The sequence below is a fragment of the Carcharodon carcharias genome, chromosome 3, assembly GCF_017639515.1.
Source record: "Carcharodon carcharias isolate sCarCar2 chromosome 3, sCarCar2.pri, whole genome shotgun sequence".
Taxonomy (NCBI): Eukaryota; Metazoa; Chordata; class Chondrichthyes; order Lamniformes; family Lamnidae; genus Carcharodon; species Carcharodon carcharias.
The window spans coordinates 65,343,296-65,360,274 of NC_054469.1; the positions used below are offsets into that span (position 1 = coordinate 65,343,296).

General features: G+C 41.8%; 1 protein-coding gene across 3 annotated transcripts in view; it reads left to right on the forward strand.

Annotated features, from left to right (window-relative positions):
* trdmt1 (tRNA aspartic acid methyltransferase 1) overlaps window positions 1-16,979 on the forward strand; it is a 100,902-nt gene that overhangs the window by 59,823 nt on the left and 24,100 nt on the right. For 2 of the 3 annotated variants that reach the window (XR_005942602.1, XM_041183825.1), the window contains exons 3-5: window positions 6,884-6,960; window positions 12,955-13,029; window positions 13,891-13,956. Coding sequence is in view for 2 of the 3 variants with exons in the window: in XM_041183825.1 (XP_041039759.1) it covers window positions 6,884-6,960; window positions 12,955-13,029; window positions 13,891-13,956 (218 nt within the window). In the remaining variant the exon portion in view is untranslated. The remainder of the gene's footprint in view (window positions 1-6,883; window positions 6,961-12,954; window positions 13,030-13,890; window positions 13,957-16,979) is intronic. The other variant, XM_041183826.1, reaches the window with a different exon arrangement.

Genomic DNA, 16,979 nt, shown 5'->3' on the forward strand with positions numbered 1-16,979 from the left:
TGATTCCTTGATTAATATTGCGATACCCCCTCTTTTACCTCCTTCCCTGTCTCACCTGAAGACTCTATATCCTGGAATATTGAGCTGCCAATCCAGTCCCTCTCTCAACCATGTCTCTGTGACAGCAATGACATCATACTTCCACACGTTAATTTGTGCCCTCAACTCATCTGCCTTATTCACAGAATCACACAGTGCAGAAGAAGCCCTTCGGCCCATCAAGTCTGCACCGACACGTGAGAACCGCCTAACCTACCTACCCAATCCCATTTACCAGCACTTGGCCCATAGCCTTGAATGTTATGACGTGCCAAGTGCTCATCCAGGTACTTTTTGAAGGACGTGAGGCAACCCGCCTCCACCACCCTGTGCATTCCAGACTGTCACCACCCTCTGGGTAAAAATGTTTTTCCTCACATCCCCCCTAAACCTCCTGCCCCTCACCTTGAACTTATGACCCCTTGTGACCGACCCTTCGACTAAGGGGAACAGCTGCTCCCTATCCACCCGTCCATACCCCTCATAATCTTGTACACCTCTATCAGGTTGCCCCTCCGTCTTCTCTGCTCCAACGAAAACAACCGAAATCTATCCAACTTTCTTCTTAACTTAAACGTTTCATCCCAGGCAACATCCTGGTGAATCTCCTCTGCACCCCCTCCAGAGCAATCACATCCTTCCTATAATGTAGCGACCAAAACTGCACACAGTACTCCAGCTGTGGCCTCACCAAGGTTCTATCCAACTCCAACTTGATTTCCCTACTTTTGTAATCTATGCCTCGATTGATCAAGGCAACTGTCCCATATGCCCTTTTCACCACCCCACTAACATGCCCCTCCACCTTCAGAGATCTATGGATACACATGCCAAGGTCCCTTTGTTCCTCAAAACTTCCTAGTGTCATGCCGTTCATTGAATACTTCCTTGTCAAATTACTCCTTCCAAAGTGTACCACCTCACACTTTTCAGGGTTATATTCCATCTGCCACTTATCTGCCCATTTGACCATCCCGTCTTTATCTTCCTGTAGCCGAAGACACTAAACCTCATTATTAACCACCAGGCCAATCTTTGTGTCATCTGCAAACTGACTAATCCTACCCCCCACATAGTCATCTATGTCGTTTATGTAAATGACAAATAATAGGGGACCAAGCACAGATCCCTATGGTATGCGACGGGACACTGGCTTCCAGTCACTGAAGCATCCTTCTGTCATCACCCTCTGTCTCCTACAACTAAGCCAATTTTGAAACCACTTTATCAAATTACCCTGTATCCCATGTGCATTTTCCTTCTTTATAAGTCTCCCATGTGGGACCTTGTCAAAGGCTTTGCTGAAATCCATATAGAACACATCATCGTCAGACTCCTTGCATTACAATAAATACCATTCAACTGTGCCAAACTCCCTTGTGCTTTAACTGGCCTATAATTTATATGCCTCCCAGACCCACTTGCTCTCTCTTCTAATTTTGGCTGTGCATCTTCCCTTGCTGTACCTCCTCTCAGGATCTCATCCCCCTGCCAAAGTTAGTTTAAACCCTCCCCAACAGCACTAGCAAACCTCCCTGCAAGGATGTCGGTCCTATTCCAATTCAGGTGCAACCTGTCTGCCTTGTACAAGTCCCACCGCCCCAAGGGCCCCAATGTCCTAGAAATCTAAAGCTCTCCCTCCTGCAATACCTCTTCAGCCGCGCATTTATCTAAACTAACCTCCTATTTTTATCCTCACTAGCTCGTGGCACCCGAAGTAATCCAGAGATTACTACCTTTGAGGTCCTGTTTTTTAATCTGCTCTCTAAATTCTGCTTGCAGGACCTTGTCCCTCTTTCTACCTATGTTGTTGGTACCAATATGTACCAGGATCTCTGTCTGTTTGCCCTCCCCTTTTAGAATGTCCTGCAGCTGTCCATTGACATCCTTAACCCTAGCACCAGGGAGGCAACATACTGTCCTGGAGTCACGTCTACAGCCGCAGAAATGTTCCCCTTACTATTGAGTCTCCTACCACTATTGCTCTTCCCCTCTTTTTCCTCCTGTCCTGTGCAGCTGAGCCACTCACAGTGTCATGAGCGTGGCTGCACTCCCCAGAGGAACTGTCAATCTCACCATTTTCCAACACAGAACAACGGTTCTCGAGCGAGATGTACCCTCAGGATTTCCTGACTACTCAACAGACACCTTTCTTCTGACTGCAATTTACCCATTCCCTCTCTGTCTGCACTTCCGTAAGCTGTGGGGTGACCTCGCCTAAAAATGTGCTATCCATGAAACTCTCAGCCTTGCGGATGCACCTTGCTGCTGCTCAAGCTCTGAAACTCGGAGCTCAAGTAGCTGTAGCTGGTGGCACTTCCTGCACACATGGTTGGTCAGAGCGCAAGGAGCATCTAGGACTTCCCACATGTTGCAGGCAGTGCATAACACGGGGACTGAGCTGCCCTGCCATGCCTCTAGTGGAAAAAAAAATTACTTCAAGTTAAATACAGTAAAAAAATGTTAAATTCTTTATGTATTTAAATAAAAACTAGAGCTCTTACCTTTTCTTAGCTTAATCTATTTTAAAGTGGAGAAAAAAGCTGGAGAAAAACGCTTACCCACTACTCACCAATCAGCTCTCACCTTTGTGCTGAAGTCACTTTTTCAAGCTTCCCTGCGCTTGCGCTGCTTCTGACCTCTCCACCGCTCTCTTGCACTGTCTTGTGATGTCATTCTTGTTATTTTCAACAAGAACTGACTACAGGACACTCTTCCCAGACTGCTTCACCGTGACGCTGACTGCAGGACACTCTTCCCAGACTGCTTCATCGCGATGCTGACTGCAGGACACTTCCCAGACTGCTTCACCATGATGCTGACTGCAGAATACTCTTCCCAGACTGCTTCACCGTGATGCTGACTGCAGGGCACTCTTCTTAGACTGCTTCACCGCGACACTGACTGCAGGACACTCTTCGTCTTGCACTCATCAGGACAATCGCAAGAATCTTGATTATTTGATTATAGGTGCTGTTCGTTTCCTGGTTGACTGTGAGAATTCCTTAATGCGATTGGCTGTATGGACAACTTTATGATATCACTGTAGCATGATGCTAGGAATATCCATTAAACAACATTTAATTACTTGCATGTCAAGAAAGATGTCTCATTGAGGTCTTCTTTGAGGTTAGCCCCCACCCCTGGCCCCTTACATTTTGCAGCCTCTTCCACTAAATCAGAAGCATTGCTTAAAATGAGAATGTTTGTGTAATGAAAATAATAACAGTTCACACTAAAATATGCATTTGCAGAATGTTACTACTAAGGTTTGGAAAATGGAAAACATTAGCCAAATTGTCAAGAGACATGAAACTTAAAGTCCGGGAACAAATATGGTAAATTTTAATGTTATTTCTCTGGACTTTTATTTTCCATTTCCCTGCCAATAGGAATTTGAAGATAAGAGCCAAGACTATGCACATTAACTGTATGGAGGGTGTTAATGAGGCTTTGCCTCTCTTTTAGCATATTTAAAAATGTGATCTAAAAGCAATATGTTCTAGAAGGAAGTCAAATATAGTATATGCTTTATGTGATAGAATGGTACAACAGCTTTTATAGTGCAAAAGCAACTTGCCAACCAATGAGCACCTTTTCTTTTGTATCATAAATTGTTGCGATCTTTTGAAATTTGGCATTCTTGTATTTGTCCCAATGAGTGCAAGACAAAAAGCTTTGGTGACTTGGTCTCCCTTTTCAGCAATATTCCAATTCAATGCCATCCTAGCTAGGGTCCCGTCCTCCATAAATCTCAGCTGTTGCTAAGTTCTGTTGACCACATCCAAACCTTTATCTGATTCCGCTTAACTATCACACCTGTGTTCACTGATCCACATTGCTTCCCATCCTGCCACATCTCCATTTTTTATATTTTCATCTTCATGTTCAAATCCTTGTTTGTGACCTTTTCCACACTTGCCCCTGCCCAACTGCCCTCACACGGTAAGCAAGCCTCAGCTTGAAGAACTGGGAGATTTCTTTCCTAATAGCCCAATAAATCAATGCTTTCTTGATTTGAATGATTCAGCTGTTAATTAGAAACTAGTATCAATACTAGTATTGATACTAGTATCAATAGCAGGCAGGAGCTACCTAGTATTCCTATCTCTGGGCCAGAAGCTCCGGGTTCATGTCCCACTTCAGACCATGGAATGTACGTTCATAACTTGGCCAAACAGGTTGATTTTTAGCCTTTAAATCCTTCCAATATGCCTGAAGGCAGGCAGCAAGAGAAGGAGAGTTTCCTGGTCAGCCATACTACAGAAGGCAACAGCAAACCATTGCAGGCTTTGCCAAGCATAATCGTGGATCAATCCAATGGAAGTCCAATGGAAGGACAATCAATATGTATATATGATGGAGAGCAAAGCAGTGACCCAATAGAGGTTTTCAAGATGATGAGAGGTTTTCATAGAGCCAAACTATTCCCTCTGATGAGTAGGTAACTGAGATGTCATTGATTTAAAATCACTGAAAAACAGTTTGGAGGAGGTGAGAAATCTTTTCACTGTGTTGGTGGGATCTGGAGCACTCGAAAAGAAGGGAAAACAACATCTGCCTTTAAGCCTTACTTTTGAACAGCTGAAGTGAAGTAGCTGGATGTTGCACACATGATGCTGTTGTGTCTCTTTGGAAGTGTGACTGATGTTATCTTTGAATCCAGAATATAGCTGGACACACCCAAAGGTAGTCGAGGGACATACACGTCATCAGAACCAGAAAATAACAGATGGAAAGGCATATTGGTTCAGAAAAGTGGGCAATATAATTTATTAAATACCACTAACAGACAGATATAGAGAGCCATTATCACTGGAGTTATCAAAAGATCATTTTATCCAATATACATTAAAGAAACAAAGAATATGCAAACAGTAGCCAACGAGAGGCCTAACAAAAATAGGTTTGAAATTGAGATAGAAAATACTAGCCAAAGAAGGTGGATCCACCAGTTCCAAAATGAGAAAAACAAAATGGGTAAGCAGATTCTCTTTCCCTTTCCCCTACCTTAAAACAAAAATCTCAACACATTTACCCATCTTTCTTCTATTCCTGGATACCATAATTCCTTTCTCATCTGTTCAGTACAATTGCTAATCAACCTGTGTATCTAAAACAAAAACAGAATTACCTGGAAAAACTCAGGTCTGGCAACATCGGTGGAGAAGAAAAGAGTTGACGTTTCGAGTCCTCATGACCCTTCAACAGTTCTGTTGAAGGGTCATGAGGACTCGAAACGTCAACTCTTTTATTCTCCGCCGATGCTGCCAGACCTGCTGAGTTGTTCCAGGTAATTCTGTTTTTGATTTGGATTTCCATCATCCGCAGTTTTTTGTTTTTAACCTGTGTATCTAGTTTTTTTAAATTTTTGTTGCTGATTTCTAGTACTTGCAGGATTTTTTTGCTTTTCATAAGTCAGAATTGGCCAGATTTCTTGCATTAGCACTGATGCCAACCTTATTACTGGTTACACATGGCTAAAGTAAATAACCCACAAAAAGAAAAATATTCACACTCTGAGAATCAGAACTGTAAATGTGCCCATTTATGTAAAGGAATATCCCATCATTCCTTAATGCAATAAAATAGTTTGGAGTCAGCGGTGCTTTCTTTGATTTGTCCTGTTAAAGTTGTTTCTGATGAAATCCTCCAAACTGATTCAGGAAGAAAGCTACTCACCTTCTGACTTCACAAAGCCTGTCCACCATCTACAAGGCACAAGTCAGGAGTGTGATGGAATATTTTCCGCTTGCCTGGATGAGTGCAGCTCCAACAACACTCAAGAAGCTTGACCATCCAGGACAAAGCAGCCCACTTGATTGGCACCCCTTCCACAAACATTCACTCCCTCCACCGCCGACTATCAATGGCAGCAGTGTGTACCATCTAGAAGATGCACTGCAAAAACTCACTAAGACTCCTTAGACAGCACCTTACAAACCCACAACCGCTACCACTTAGAAGAACAAGGGCAGCAGATAGATGAGAACACCACCACCTGAAAGCTCCCCTCCAAGCGACTTATCATCCTGACTTGGAAATATATCACTGCTCCTTCACTGTTGCTGGGTCAAAATCCTGGAACTCCCTCCGTAACAGCACTGTGGGTGTACCTACACCACGTGGACTGCAGCGGTTCAAGAAGGTGGCTCACCACCACCTTCTCAAGGGCAATTAGGGATGGGCAATAAATGCTGGCCTAGCCAGTGATGCCCACATCACATTAGTGAATTTAAAAGGATCAAATTTGTCCATATCTTGTCCTTGGCTTAGCCCTAGAAACTCAGTCCAATGAAACATATTTATAAAGATTGCTGAAATAATAATGAAAAATGACACCGAAATAGGAACTGAACACATGGTCAATATTGGTTTGTAGATGACTTACACATATCTCAAACAGAATCTCTGCAGTTCCAAATAGATATCCACATTTGTTTCCAGGGACACAATATTAGAAAATGAAGGGTCAATTTTAAAAAGATAGGAGAGAAGATAAATAATAATGAAATGGAAAATAGATGATGCTTGAATCTTTGAAAGGAAGGAAAAACTGAGAGGTATTGAAGTTTTAGGAAAGATCAATATTTAAAGGTATAAAATAACTCTTTGAGATGTAACCTACAGTGCAAGCATGAATCATAATCAAACCAAGGCTGTATAGATATTGAGCTGTTTAATAATGCTTTGAGTATTGCAAAGGAGTGTTTATAACTTTGAACACATTCATTCATGTGCTTGCTCCCGCACCATCTCCCTCCAAAAATATAAAATAAGACTTGATTCTACGATTGCAGTATATGATTTTATAAAATTAATTGAAGTACTTCTTTTATTTTAGGGTATGACATTGGATGAATTCAATAAATTGGACTTTGACATGATCCTAATGAGTCCTCCTTGTCAGCCATTCACAAGGTGGGTATTTTGTATAACAACAGTGACTGCATTTCAAAGCAGTTAATTCTGTATCAATTTTATTTTTGTGTGCTGTGCCCAAAAGCAGGTCCTTTGCTCATTGTCTGCTGATCCTTCACCCTGTGCCAGTTTCTTGGCAGTTTTTGTCAGTGCTGGTTTGCCATTGCCTTCTGCTCTCAGATTCAGGGTGAGGAGGCAATTCCCCCAGTCTATCTCAGCTGGAATGGGAGTTTAACCCGGGCTGTTGGCATTATTCTGAACCATATGCTAGCCATCTAGCCAACTGAAATGCTTTGGAAGTTTTCCAAGATGTGATAAGATGCTGTATAAATGCAAGTCTTTTTTTTCTCTCTGGTTACTAAACAATGTACTTTCAAACACTGACATTGTGTACATTTATCTTTACCAAGCTTCTAACTGAAGTTTTAAAACACAAGTATTGGTTTAAACAAGTACAGAAAATGTTGAAAACACTCAGCAGGTCAAGTAGCATCTGTGTAAAGAGAAAGAGCATTTCTATTTCAGACTGATGACTTCTCATCAGAAACAAGAGCCAAGTAATTGACTTCCTGCTCTGAACATTTCTTAGAACAAACCTACCATGCAAAATTAATATGAAAGTGAACATTGCTGGCCCATATTGCAACTAATATTGCCTTTTGAAGCATACAACTCAATGGCCAGAATTTTTCTGTTGGTGAGTTGGGGGCGGGGCCTGCTCACCGACGTGAAAATGACACGAGATGACATTGGGGGTTCCCCCCGACGTCATCCCGCCCCATTTAAATATTCAGGAAGGCAGGGGCACAGCGAAATCAGCTGTCTGCCCACCGATCTGTCAATGGTCAATTGAGTCCATTGACAGGGTAGTTAACCCAATTAAAGGCCCTACCCGTCCAACCTTGAGGTTGGCGGGCAGGCCAGTAGCCCCAGCGGGCTTCTGAAAAAACATGAAACCTCATCCACTGGCGGGATGAAGTTTCATGTCTGTTTTTAAAAAGTTTAATAAAGTTTTAGTCATATTTATTAACATGTCCCATCTCGTGTGATATTGTCACATGAGGAGGACATGTTAATAATTTTTTTATTTTTCTATTTTTGATGTTTATAAAGCTTTCACCGATCTCCCTGAGACAGCACTTAGGCTCAGGGAGATGTGCGCTCTTTGACAGTTGGGGAATCTCCACCCCCCCCCCCCCCCCAACTCCCTCCCTCCCGACCCCTGCACAGGAAGCGCATAGCGCTTCCTGTCGGGCAGCCAGCTGGATGGGCCTTAATTGGCCCACCCGCTCAAAATGGCGACAGGGCCCACTTCAGCAGCACGAATCAGCTGCCCTCCCCCTGCCAAGCCAGTTAGGCCCACCCGCCCATCAAAGGCAAAATTCTGCCCAATCTTTATGTTTGTGAAGGGAAATATAATTAGGTATTAAAGATAGGCCAGGATTAAATGGAGTTTGCTGGAGTGGGCACAATGGCGGTGGGGTGGGGTAGTGGGGGGAAGGGTAGCTTGCTGAGAGAGTCAGGTGAGGGTTTCTGATTCCAAATGTCAAGAATCCTGCCCCCAATTTAGTGGGGTATGGGAATGGCCCAGCATTGGAAACTTGCTTGCTGGCTTTGGGGTGTCAGTTAGGTTCATTAATGATTCCTGGGACTGGCTCTGGGGCAAATGGCACATGTACTTACCGGACAGGTTGCAACTGAACAGAGCCAAGACCGAGTCCCTTGCGAGGCATTTTGCTAGTGCCATTGGGGGGGCTTTAAACTAACTTGACTGGGGTGTGGGAATCAGGAAACAATATTAGAGAATAGTACCAAGGTGCTCAAAATACTGGGAGAGACAGATAGCACTAGAATAAAGAATAGTAAGTTAATAAGTGGAGTCGGAGTAAGGGAGAAAGTAATAAAGTCTCAATCAGGGATATACTGCATGTATGTGAATGTATGGAGTATAGTTTTTTTTAAATTCATTTAGTGGTTGCGGGCATTGCTGGCTAAGCCAGCATTTATTGCCCATCCCTAATTGCCCTTGAGAAGGTGGTGGTGAGCTGCCTACTTGAACCGTTACAGTCCCTGTAGTGTAGGTACACCCGCAGGCTGTTGGAGGAAGCTAGGGAGGAAATAGCAGATGCTCTGAGAATCATTTTCCAATCCTCAATAAATATAGGTGAGGTCCCAGAGCATTGGAGGTCTGCGACCATTGTACCATTATTTAAAAGGGTGTGAGGCTTAGGCCAGAAAATTATAGGCCCGTCAGTCTGACTGCGATGGTGGGCAAATTATTGGAAACAATCCTGAGAGATAGGACAAACTGAATTAGATTGATCAGGGATAGTGGCATGGTTTTGTTAGGGGAAGATCATGCCTTACTAACATAATAGAATTTTTTGAGGAAGCAACAAGGAGTATTGATGTGGATAGGGTAGTGAATGTTGTCTACATGGATTTCAGTAAGTCATTTGAAAAGGCCCCACATGGCAGGCTGGACAGGAAAGTGAGATCTCATGGGATACAGGGGAAGGTGGCAGGTTGGATCCAAAATTGACTCAGTGACAGGAAACAAAGGGTAATTGTCGATGGATGTTTTTGGGAATGCAAAACCATTTTCAGTGGTATTCCACAGGACTCAGTGTTGGGGTCCTTGCTGTTTGTCATTTTTCACGTCTATTCAGATCAGGCACGCCCCCGCCCGTAAAGTGTAAAATTCTGCCCATGGAGGCAGGGGCATGGCTGAGATGTTAAATTTGCATGTCTTTACGAAGAAAGCAGTTGCTACCCAGGCCATGGTGACAGAGGAGGAAACTCTGTCACTAGAAGAGTTCAAAATTGATAAGGAGGAAGTGTTGAATAGACTGTCAGTTGACAAGGCACCGGGACCGGATGAGATGCGTCCAAGGATATTGAAGGAAGTGAGAGTGGAAATTGCAGTAGCTCTGGCCATAATCTTTCAGTCTTGCCTAGACTCGGGCGGTGCCAGAGGACTGGAGAATTGCAAATATTACGCCCTTGTTGATAAAAAAGGTTGTAATGAAAAGCCCAGCAATTACAGGCCAGTCAGTTTAACCTCAGTGGTGGGAAGCTTCTAGAAACAATTATTTGGGATGGAATTAATAGCCACATGTAAAAATATGGATTGATTAGGAAGAGCTGGTCTGGATTTCCTAAGGTAAAATCATGTTTCGCTAACTTGCTGGAGTTTTTTTGAAGAGATAACAGAGGATTGATGAGGTTAATGTTTGATGAGACTGTTGATGTGTTCATGGACTTCTAAAAGGCATTCGATACAATGTTGCACAACAGACCTGTGAGAAAAGTTATTGCTTATGGAATAAAAGGCACAGTAGCAACATGGATGCAAAGTTGGCTGAGTAATAGGAAACAGTGAGTAATGGCTAATGGATATTTTTCAGACTGGCGGAAGGTTTGTAGTGGAGTTTCCCAGGGGTTGGTATTGAGACCCTTGCTTTTCCTGATATAGTTTAATGATCTAGATCTTGGTGTGCAGGGGACAATTTCAAAGTTTGCGGGTGATACAAAACTTGGAAGCATTATAAATTGTGAGGAGGACAGTGTAGAACTTCAAAAGAACATAGACAAGTTGGTGGAGTGGGCAGATAGGTAGCAGATGAAGCTCAATGCAGAGAAGTGTGAGGTGCTTCATTTTGGTAGGAAGAACATGGGGAGACAATATAAAATAAGGGGTACAACTCTAAAAGGTGTGCAGGAACAGAGGGACCTGGGTGTAAATGTGCATAAATCATTAAAGGTGGCAAGTCAGGTGGAGAGAGCAGTTAGTAAAGCATACAGAATCCTGGGCTTTATTAATAGGAGCAGAGAGTACAAGATCAAGAAGGTTATGCTGAACTTGTGTAGGACACTAGTTACACCTCAGCTGTGGGATTGTGTACAGTTCTGGGTGCCATACATTAGGAGGGATGTGAATGCATTGGAGAGAGTGCAGAAGAGGTTTACAAAAATGGTTCCAGGATGGGAAACTTCAGTTATGAAGATAGATTGAAGAAGCTGGGACAGTTCTCCTTGGAGAGAAGATTAAGAGGAGATTTGATAGAGATGTTCAAAACCATGAGGGGCCTGGACAGAGTAGATAGAAACTGTCCCTGCTGGTAAAAGGATTTAGAACGAGAGGGTACAGATTTAAAGTGATTTACAAAAGAAGCAAATGCAATGTGAGAAAAAAAAACATTTTCACACAGGGAGTATTTCAGGTCTGGAATACACTGCCATGGGTTCAATTGAGGCATTCAGGAGGACATTAGATAATTATTCAAATAGAAACAATGTGCAGGGGGAAAGGCAGGAGAATGGCACTAAATGTTATGATACAGCAGATGGTAAATGCTGAGCTGTTCAAATCCCAGAGGGAAACTTGAAACAACTATCACAACTAATTTTTAACCCGTATGTTTCGAGATGCGGGCTTTTAATTCAGTAATAATCAGACCATCAAGTCTTGAGGTTTTTATAAAACTAAATTAAACATTTATTAATAAAATAAAAGATTGTAAGCACATACAGATGTCTACAAATTACTGCTACAATAACTTTTAAATCCCCTAGCTAATCTGATTCCAGTTACACTTTCATTAAGGCAACAGTAAAACACATAGATTTTATAAGTCCCCAGCAAGTAAACAATTCTCTGAACAGTCAAATTCAAAGTGAGCTCTCTTAACTTCAGTCCTCGGAGGCAGCAGTTTGGGGTACATACAGGCTGAAGGTGTTTCAAACTTGTTGAATCTTAGACTGCCTTCCCTTACACACAGCCTTCACTCCTTTATACATATTTTTCCCTTTGAATGCAAATACCCATTGTTTCACTATACCTTTGGACTTTACCTTGCTGATAATAAAAATCTCTCATAGCACTAAGTTTTACCAGTAATCTTTGGGAATAATAAACACAGAGTATTTTTAAGAGCTAGATAGATTATTAATAAGCAAGGGGTGAAAAGTTATCGGGGGCAGGTGGGAATATGGAGTTGTAGTTACGGTCAGAGGTGAAGCAGGCTTGAGGGGCTGAGTGGCCTCCTCCTGCTTCTAATTCATATGTTCGTATGTATGTATGTTAATTGTACTAGTCATATAAGTGGCTCACCTCATTACTACACAAAGTTTCTCCACCATCTATAAGGCTCTCAAGCCGTGATTCTGTTGGAATACTTGACTGGATAGGTACAGCTACTGCATCAACATTTAAAGTTCAATGCGATCTAGGGCTCGCTATCTAACCATGTCATTACTGATGCACTTTGGCTGCAGTATGCACTATCTACACTAGAGGTTCTGAAACTTCTTTTTTTGTTGCACTCCCTTTTGACAATTCACACTCCCATGTGCATCCTACATTTTTTCAGAAACAATATTTTTGCATTTTTTTTTAGCTAACATTGTGTTTTGAACAAAAGACAATGTAAATACCACAGTACTAGTCTAGTACTGTCTAAACTTGAACATCAAAGAATGCTTTATAACTCGCTTTTGTCTCAGTATGAAGGAGGACCTTGTTTTCTGCTGGCACACAATTTGTGGAATCCTCGTTTGATTTTGGAGGGTTTCAACCGTAAATTAGTCGGGCAGCTACTGTCATTGTCTTTGATGTAAGCAAAAATAAATCTCATAACATCTAGATGTGTTGAAGTAACTTGGACAAGTATTCAAATGACTGTTGGAGACAACTTGAATGCTTTTTGAATTATACTTTGAAGCATTTATGGCGCTATGGCGTTTTTGCCATGTTTGTAGTTGTTTTAAATTCTTAAGGTACAGTATGCTTGTTAGTAGTACATAGTAAAGATTACCTTCGTAAGCAGAATAAATTAGATAGCAAATAGCTCCTCACTCTTTATTCTGTTTACCAAATTATTTAAACAAAGAAGTATCTTATATTTTATTCTTTCATTTTTTTTCTGTTTAGGAACAGTTTCGAAAAGAAGAAAATCTTTGTTTCAAACTAATTTTGTATGTTTATTTTTTAAGCAGAGTAGGTTCACAGAAAGATGTGTTGGATCCCAGGACCAAAAGCTTTTTGTACATCCTTGACATACTTCCAAGGTCTGAACGTATTCCTTTCTAAAACATTATCAAGCATAGATATTCAATGGTAAACTAGTCGAATATTTTGAAAGACATAAAAACATTGTAAATAAAAACAAAAAATACTAGAGATTCACTGCAGGCCAGGTAACGTGTGAAATAAAAAGAATAGCTAACATTGCAATGAGTTGATGGTAGGCTATTCGAAACTCAGGCAAAGCTTAATTACAATCTTCTAGCCTGATAATTAGTTTATTTCTGCCCTTCAACACATCACAGTTTAAGATGAAAATTCAAGACTAATTTGAATAGGTATTTTATTTCAATAAGTAATTCCACGTAACTAAAACTGTTCAACATTCATGGCTAAATACAGTGCTGGTTGAGTTGGTAAATAGTTAAAATTGGTTTAGTAAACATAATACTGAAAATGAAATACATTGATAAGATAGAAGCGAAAGTGTTTACATCTAATGACTTTATTAGTAATTTTAAGTTTTAGTCTGTGTCAAGCAAAATCATCAATGTTTTTATCATTAATTGAAATCAGTTTGTAAAGACCACTCCCCAATAGGCCATACATGAAGCAAATGTGAAACAAGCATAAACTTGGCCTGATTTCTTGCTAGTTTGTTTTACAAAGTCTTAAGCATGGTCGTGGACTTCTAAGAGTTATACACCTGACAGGCTGGAAGAGAACTAAGATTTTTCCCATTTCTTGGCAATATATAATAGTAAGGAAGAAATGCTATGGTCAGTACCCACTATGCTAAGCTTAACAACATAATTTGTTCTAAAATTTATGTTTTTTGTGTTAATGGAAGTAAAAACTAAATTAAAATAATAAAAATTATATCATTTTTGTTTTGGTGTTCCCAGGCTTTCAAAAACTCCTAAATATATTCTTCTGGAAAACGTCAAAGGATTTGAAACATCTGTTGCTAGGTATGCATTCATTTTATGAAATACGTACTTCATACCATAAAATTTTTGTACCATTAAATGCTGGGAAGAGTTTGTACAATGTTGACCTTACATCTCCTTTGTTCTGAGGATGTATTCTAGATTAAAATCATACTATGGGTTACCTGTAATTACCTGTTAATTTAGCTCATTGAGCTCTTGATTCCCAATTAGAGGTGGGCTCAAAAGAATACTTCAGGATAATGTGCTGCAATGGTTTAATGATCTAAAGTATTTATTGATAACATTTTTTTCTGTTTAGGAACTGTGATTTATATTATTCTTTTCAGAAGGTAACTTGTCTATTCTTTGTTAATGACAGTTTTGATGTATCTTGCTGATTAAAATAAGTATGTTTCCATAGCCCAGGATTTTGTGATCAGTGCCGAATCAATGGCGCTCGCTGTCCATTGTGCTTACACTTTCCCACTTACTTTCTGTGAGCTTTTGCACTGGAAGTTGCAATTATTAGAAATCAAAACAGTACAGTGCCCTAGCTCTACAAGGGACCTGGAACCTCTGTGAACAGGGCAAGCAATGACATGTCTCTTCAACCAATCAGATTTATGAATCCTGAGGCAGGCAGAATCTAATCTAGGAAGTGGCAGTTAGAATAGTTGGCCGGGGCTTTTCAGAGATGGCAGGGCTCCTACCACTGGGGTAGAAAGCCAGTGGGGAGGTGGACCCAGGACTTGAGGCTGCATTTTACCCGCGGCAACTAATTAAATGGCCCCAAAATCTGCCGGTTGAATCAGAGGGCCGACATCTCAGCAGCCTCAGTAATGCCACCGAGAGCAATGGCCACTGCTGGAGCTGCACTTGGAAGATTAGGGCGAATTAATAGGCAAGTGCCCTCAAAGTAAAGTAAGTGGGGTCTGAGGGTTCAGACTGGGCAAGCAGGTCCCAGTGGTGGGCTGGGGTGATGGAGAGACACTGAAGGCAGGTGACCCTGATGCTGTGGGAAGGCTATTGATGACAGGTCTGCTTCATGGTGCAAAGAATGCCAAAAAGGAGCCCCCTCCCACCCTAGCCCCAAAGCCCATCAGGAAGCCATCAGGTTTCATCCTGGCCAACATGAAATAAGCCTGGCATAAAGCACAGAAATGCAGATGGGTGGGTCACTTCTATGAGTGAAGTGTTAGGCTTCTTGGTGGAATTTTGACACCATTGTTGGGAACCAATGTGCACAGCACACCTCCTTTTCCCCAAACCCCCCTTCCCCACACCTCCACTGAGAATCTTTGACGGCCATTTGGAAGAGAAGTTTTGGTTCCCCTTCCCTACATACATGCTGGGGAGAAGGGTGTAGCCATGCTTGGGTGGAATAAAACAGAGTAGACAACCACTCATTCTCACACTGTTTTCCTGTATCTCACTCCCTTCCTTCCTGTACCTTAATTCCTTCCTACCCCCAGCTGAGTGTGCTTGCAGGCTATGTACTCCCTCTGTGCATAAGGACTTTGCTGTGCCAAACTCATGTAAGCATTTGCACCTTCTCCCTTCAACCCATTGAAAAGGCTTCCTTTCGTTTCCTATTCTTTCTTGTAAATCCCCATCCATCCTCCTCACTTCCTTTTTTTCCCCAGCCCTTTGTTTCTCCCTTTTGTCGTTCTGTATCCCAGCTTACCTCTCCTCCTCTGTTCCTTTCATCCTCTTGCCTTTTTTTCGTCCTCACAGCTCATTTCTCTAATTCCCTCCTCACTCTCCATCCGCTCTTTGTCCTTTTTTCTCCTCCAATCCACCATTGATCCTGATATTCTGATATTTACTGATTCCCAGCAATATAACTTAATTTTAGCTTAATACTGCTTTTGGGCTTGACTTCCCTTACTTTGGGGATTCAACTCTTTATTAATATAATTATAAGCTTATAGTATAATTTCCTGTCCTGGCACAGATGATGAAAAACAGGACTGACTACATTAGAGCAGAAGAAATCAAAGCACACTTTCTAGGTATCGTCTCCAAACAGATTTCAAAGGTGTTCAATTTTTTTTTATTATTCATTCAAGGGATGTGGGCATCGCTGGCTAGGCCAGCTTTTATTGCCCGCCCCTGAGAAGGTGAGGGTGAGCTGCTTTCTTGAACCGCTGCAGTCCATGTGCTATATGTACATTCACAGTGCTGTTTGGGAGGGAGTTCCAGGATTTTGTCCCAGTGACAGTGAAGGAACAGCGATATATTTCCAAGTCAGGATGGTGAGTGGCTTGGAGGGGAACTTCTAGCTGGTGGTGTTCCCATGTATCTGCTGCCCTTCTACCTAGACGGTAGTGACGGTGGGTTAGGGAGGTGCTGTCGAAGGAGCCTTGGTGAGTTTCTGAAGTGCATCTTGTAGATGGTACACACTGCTGCTACTGTATGTCGGTGGTGTAGGGAGCGAATGTTTGTGATGTGGTGTCAATCAAGTGGGCTGCTTTGTCCTGGTTGGTGTCAAGCTCCTTGAGTGTTGTTGGAGCTGCACTCATCCAGCCAAGTGGGGAGTGTTCCATCACATCCCTGACTTGTGCCTTGCAGATGGTGGACAGGCTTTGTGGAGTCAGGAGGTGAGTTACTCGCTGCAGGTTTCCTACCTCCGACCTGCTTTTATAGCCAGAGTATTTTTTTTGGCTAGTCCAGTTCAGTTTCTGATCAATGTCAACATCCCAGGATATTGATAGTGGGGGATTCAGCGATAGTAATGCCATTTCATAATGGAATTTCAAGGGGCAATGGTTAGATTCTCTCTTGTTGGAGATGGTCATTGCCTGGATCTCTTTTTAAATATTGCACAATAAGCCATCACTGTACTACTTTTGGGAATACAGTAACTATTGTGTAAGAGGAGCAACTGACTGTTAGGAGTGGTTGGAGGAGAGATATATTTTTGTTTTCACTGAAGCACACACACAGAATTCAGTTTTAACATCCCTCTGTTGTTCTGGTGAATTACGCGTAGATTATAAAAGTTGACAGGACATATAATCAGTATAAAATGGAATGTTACAGTAGTGTGCTTGTGTTTTCAT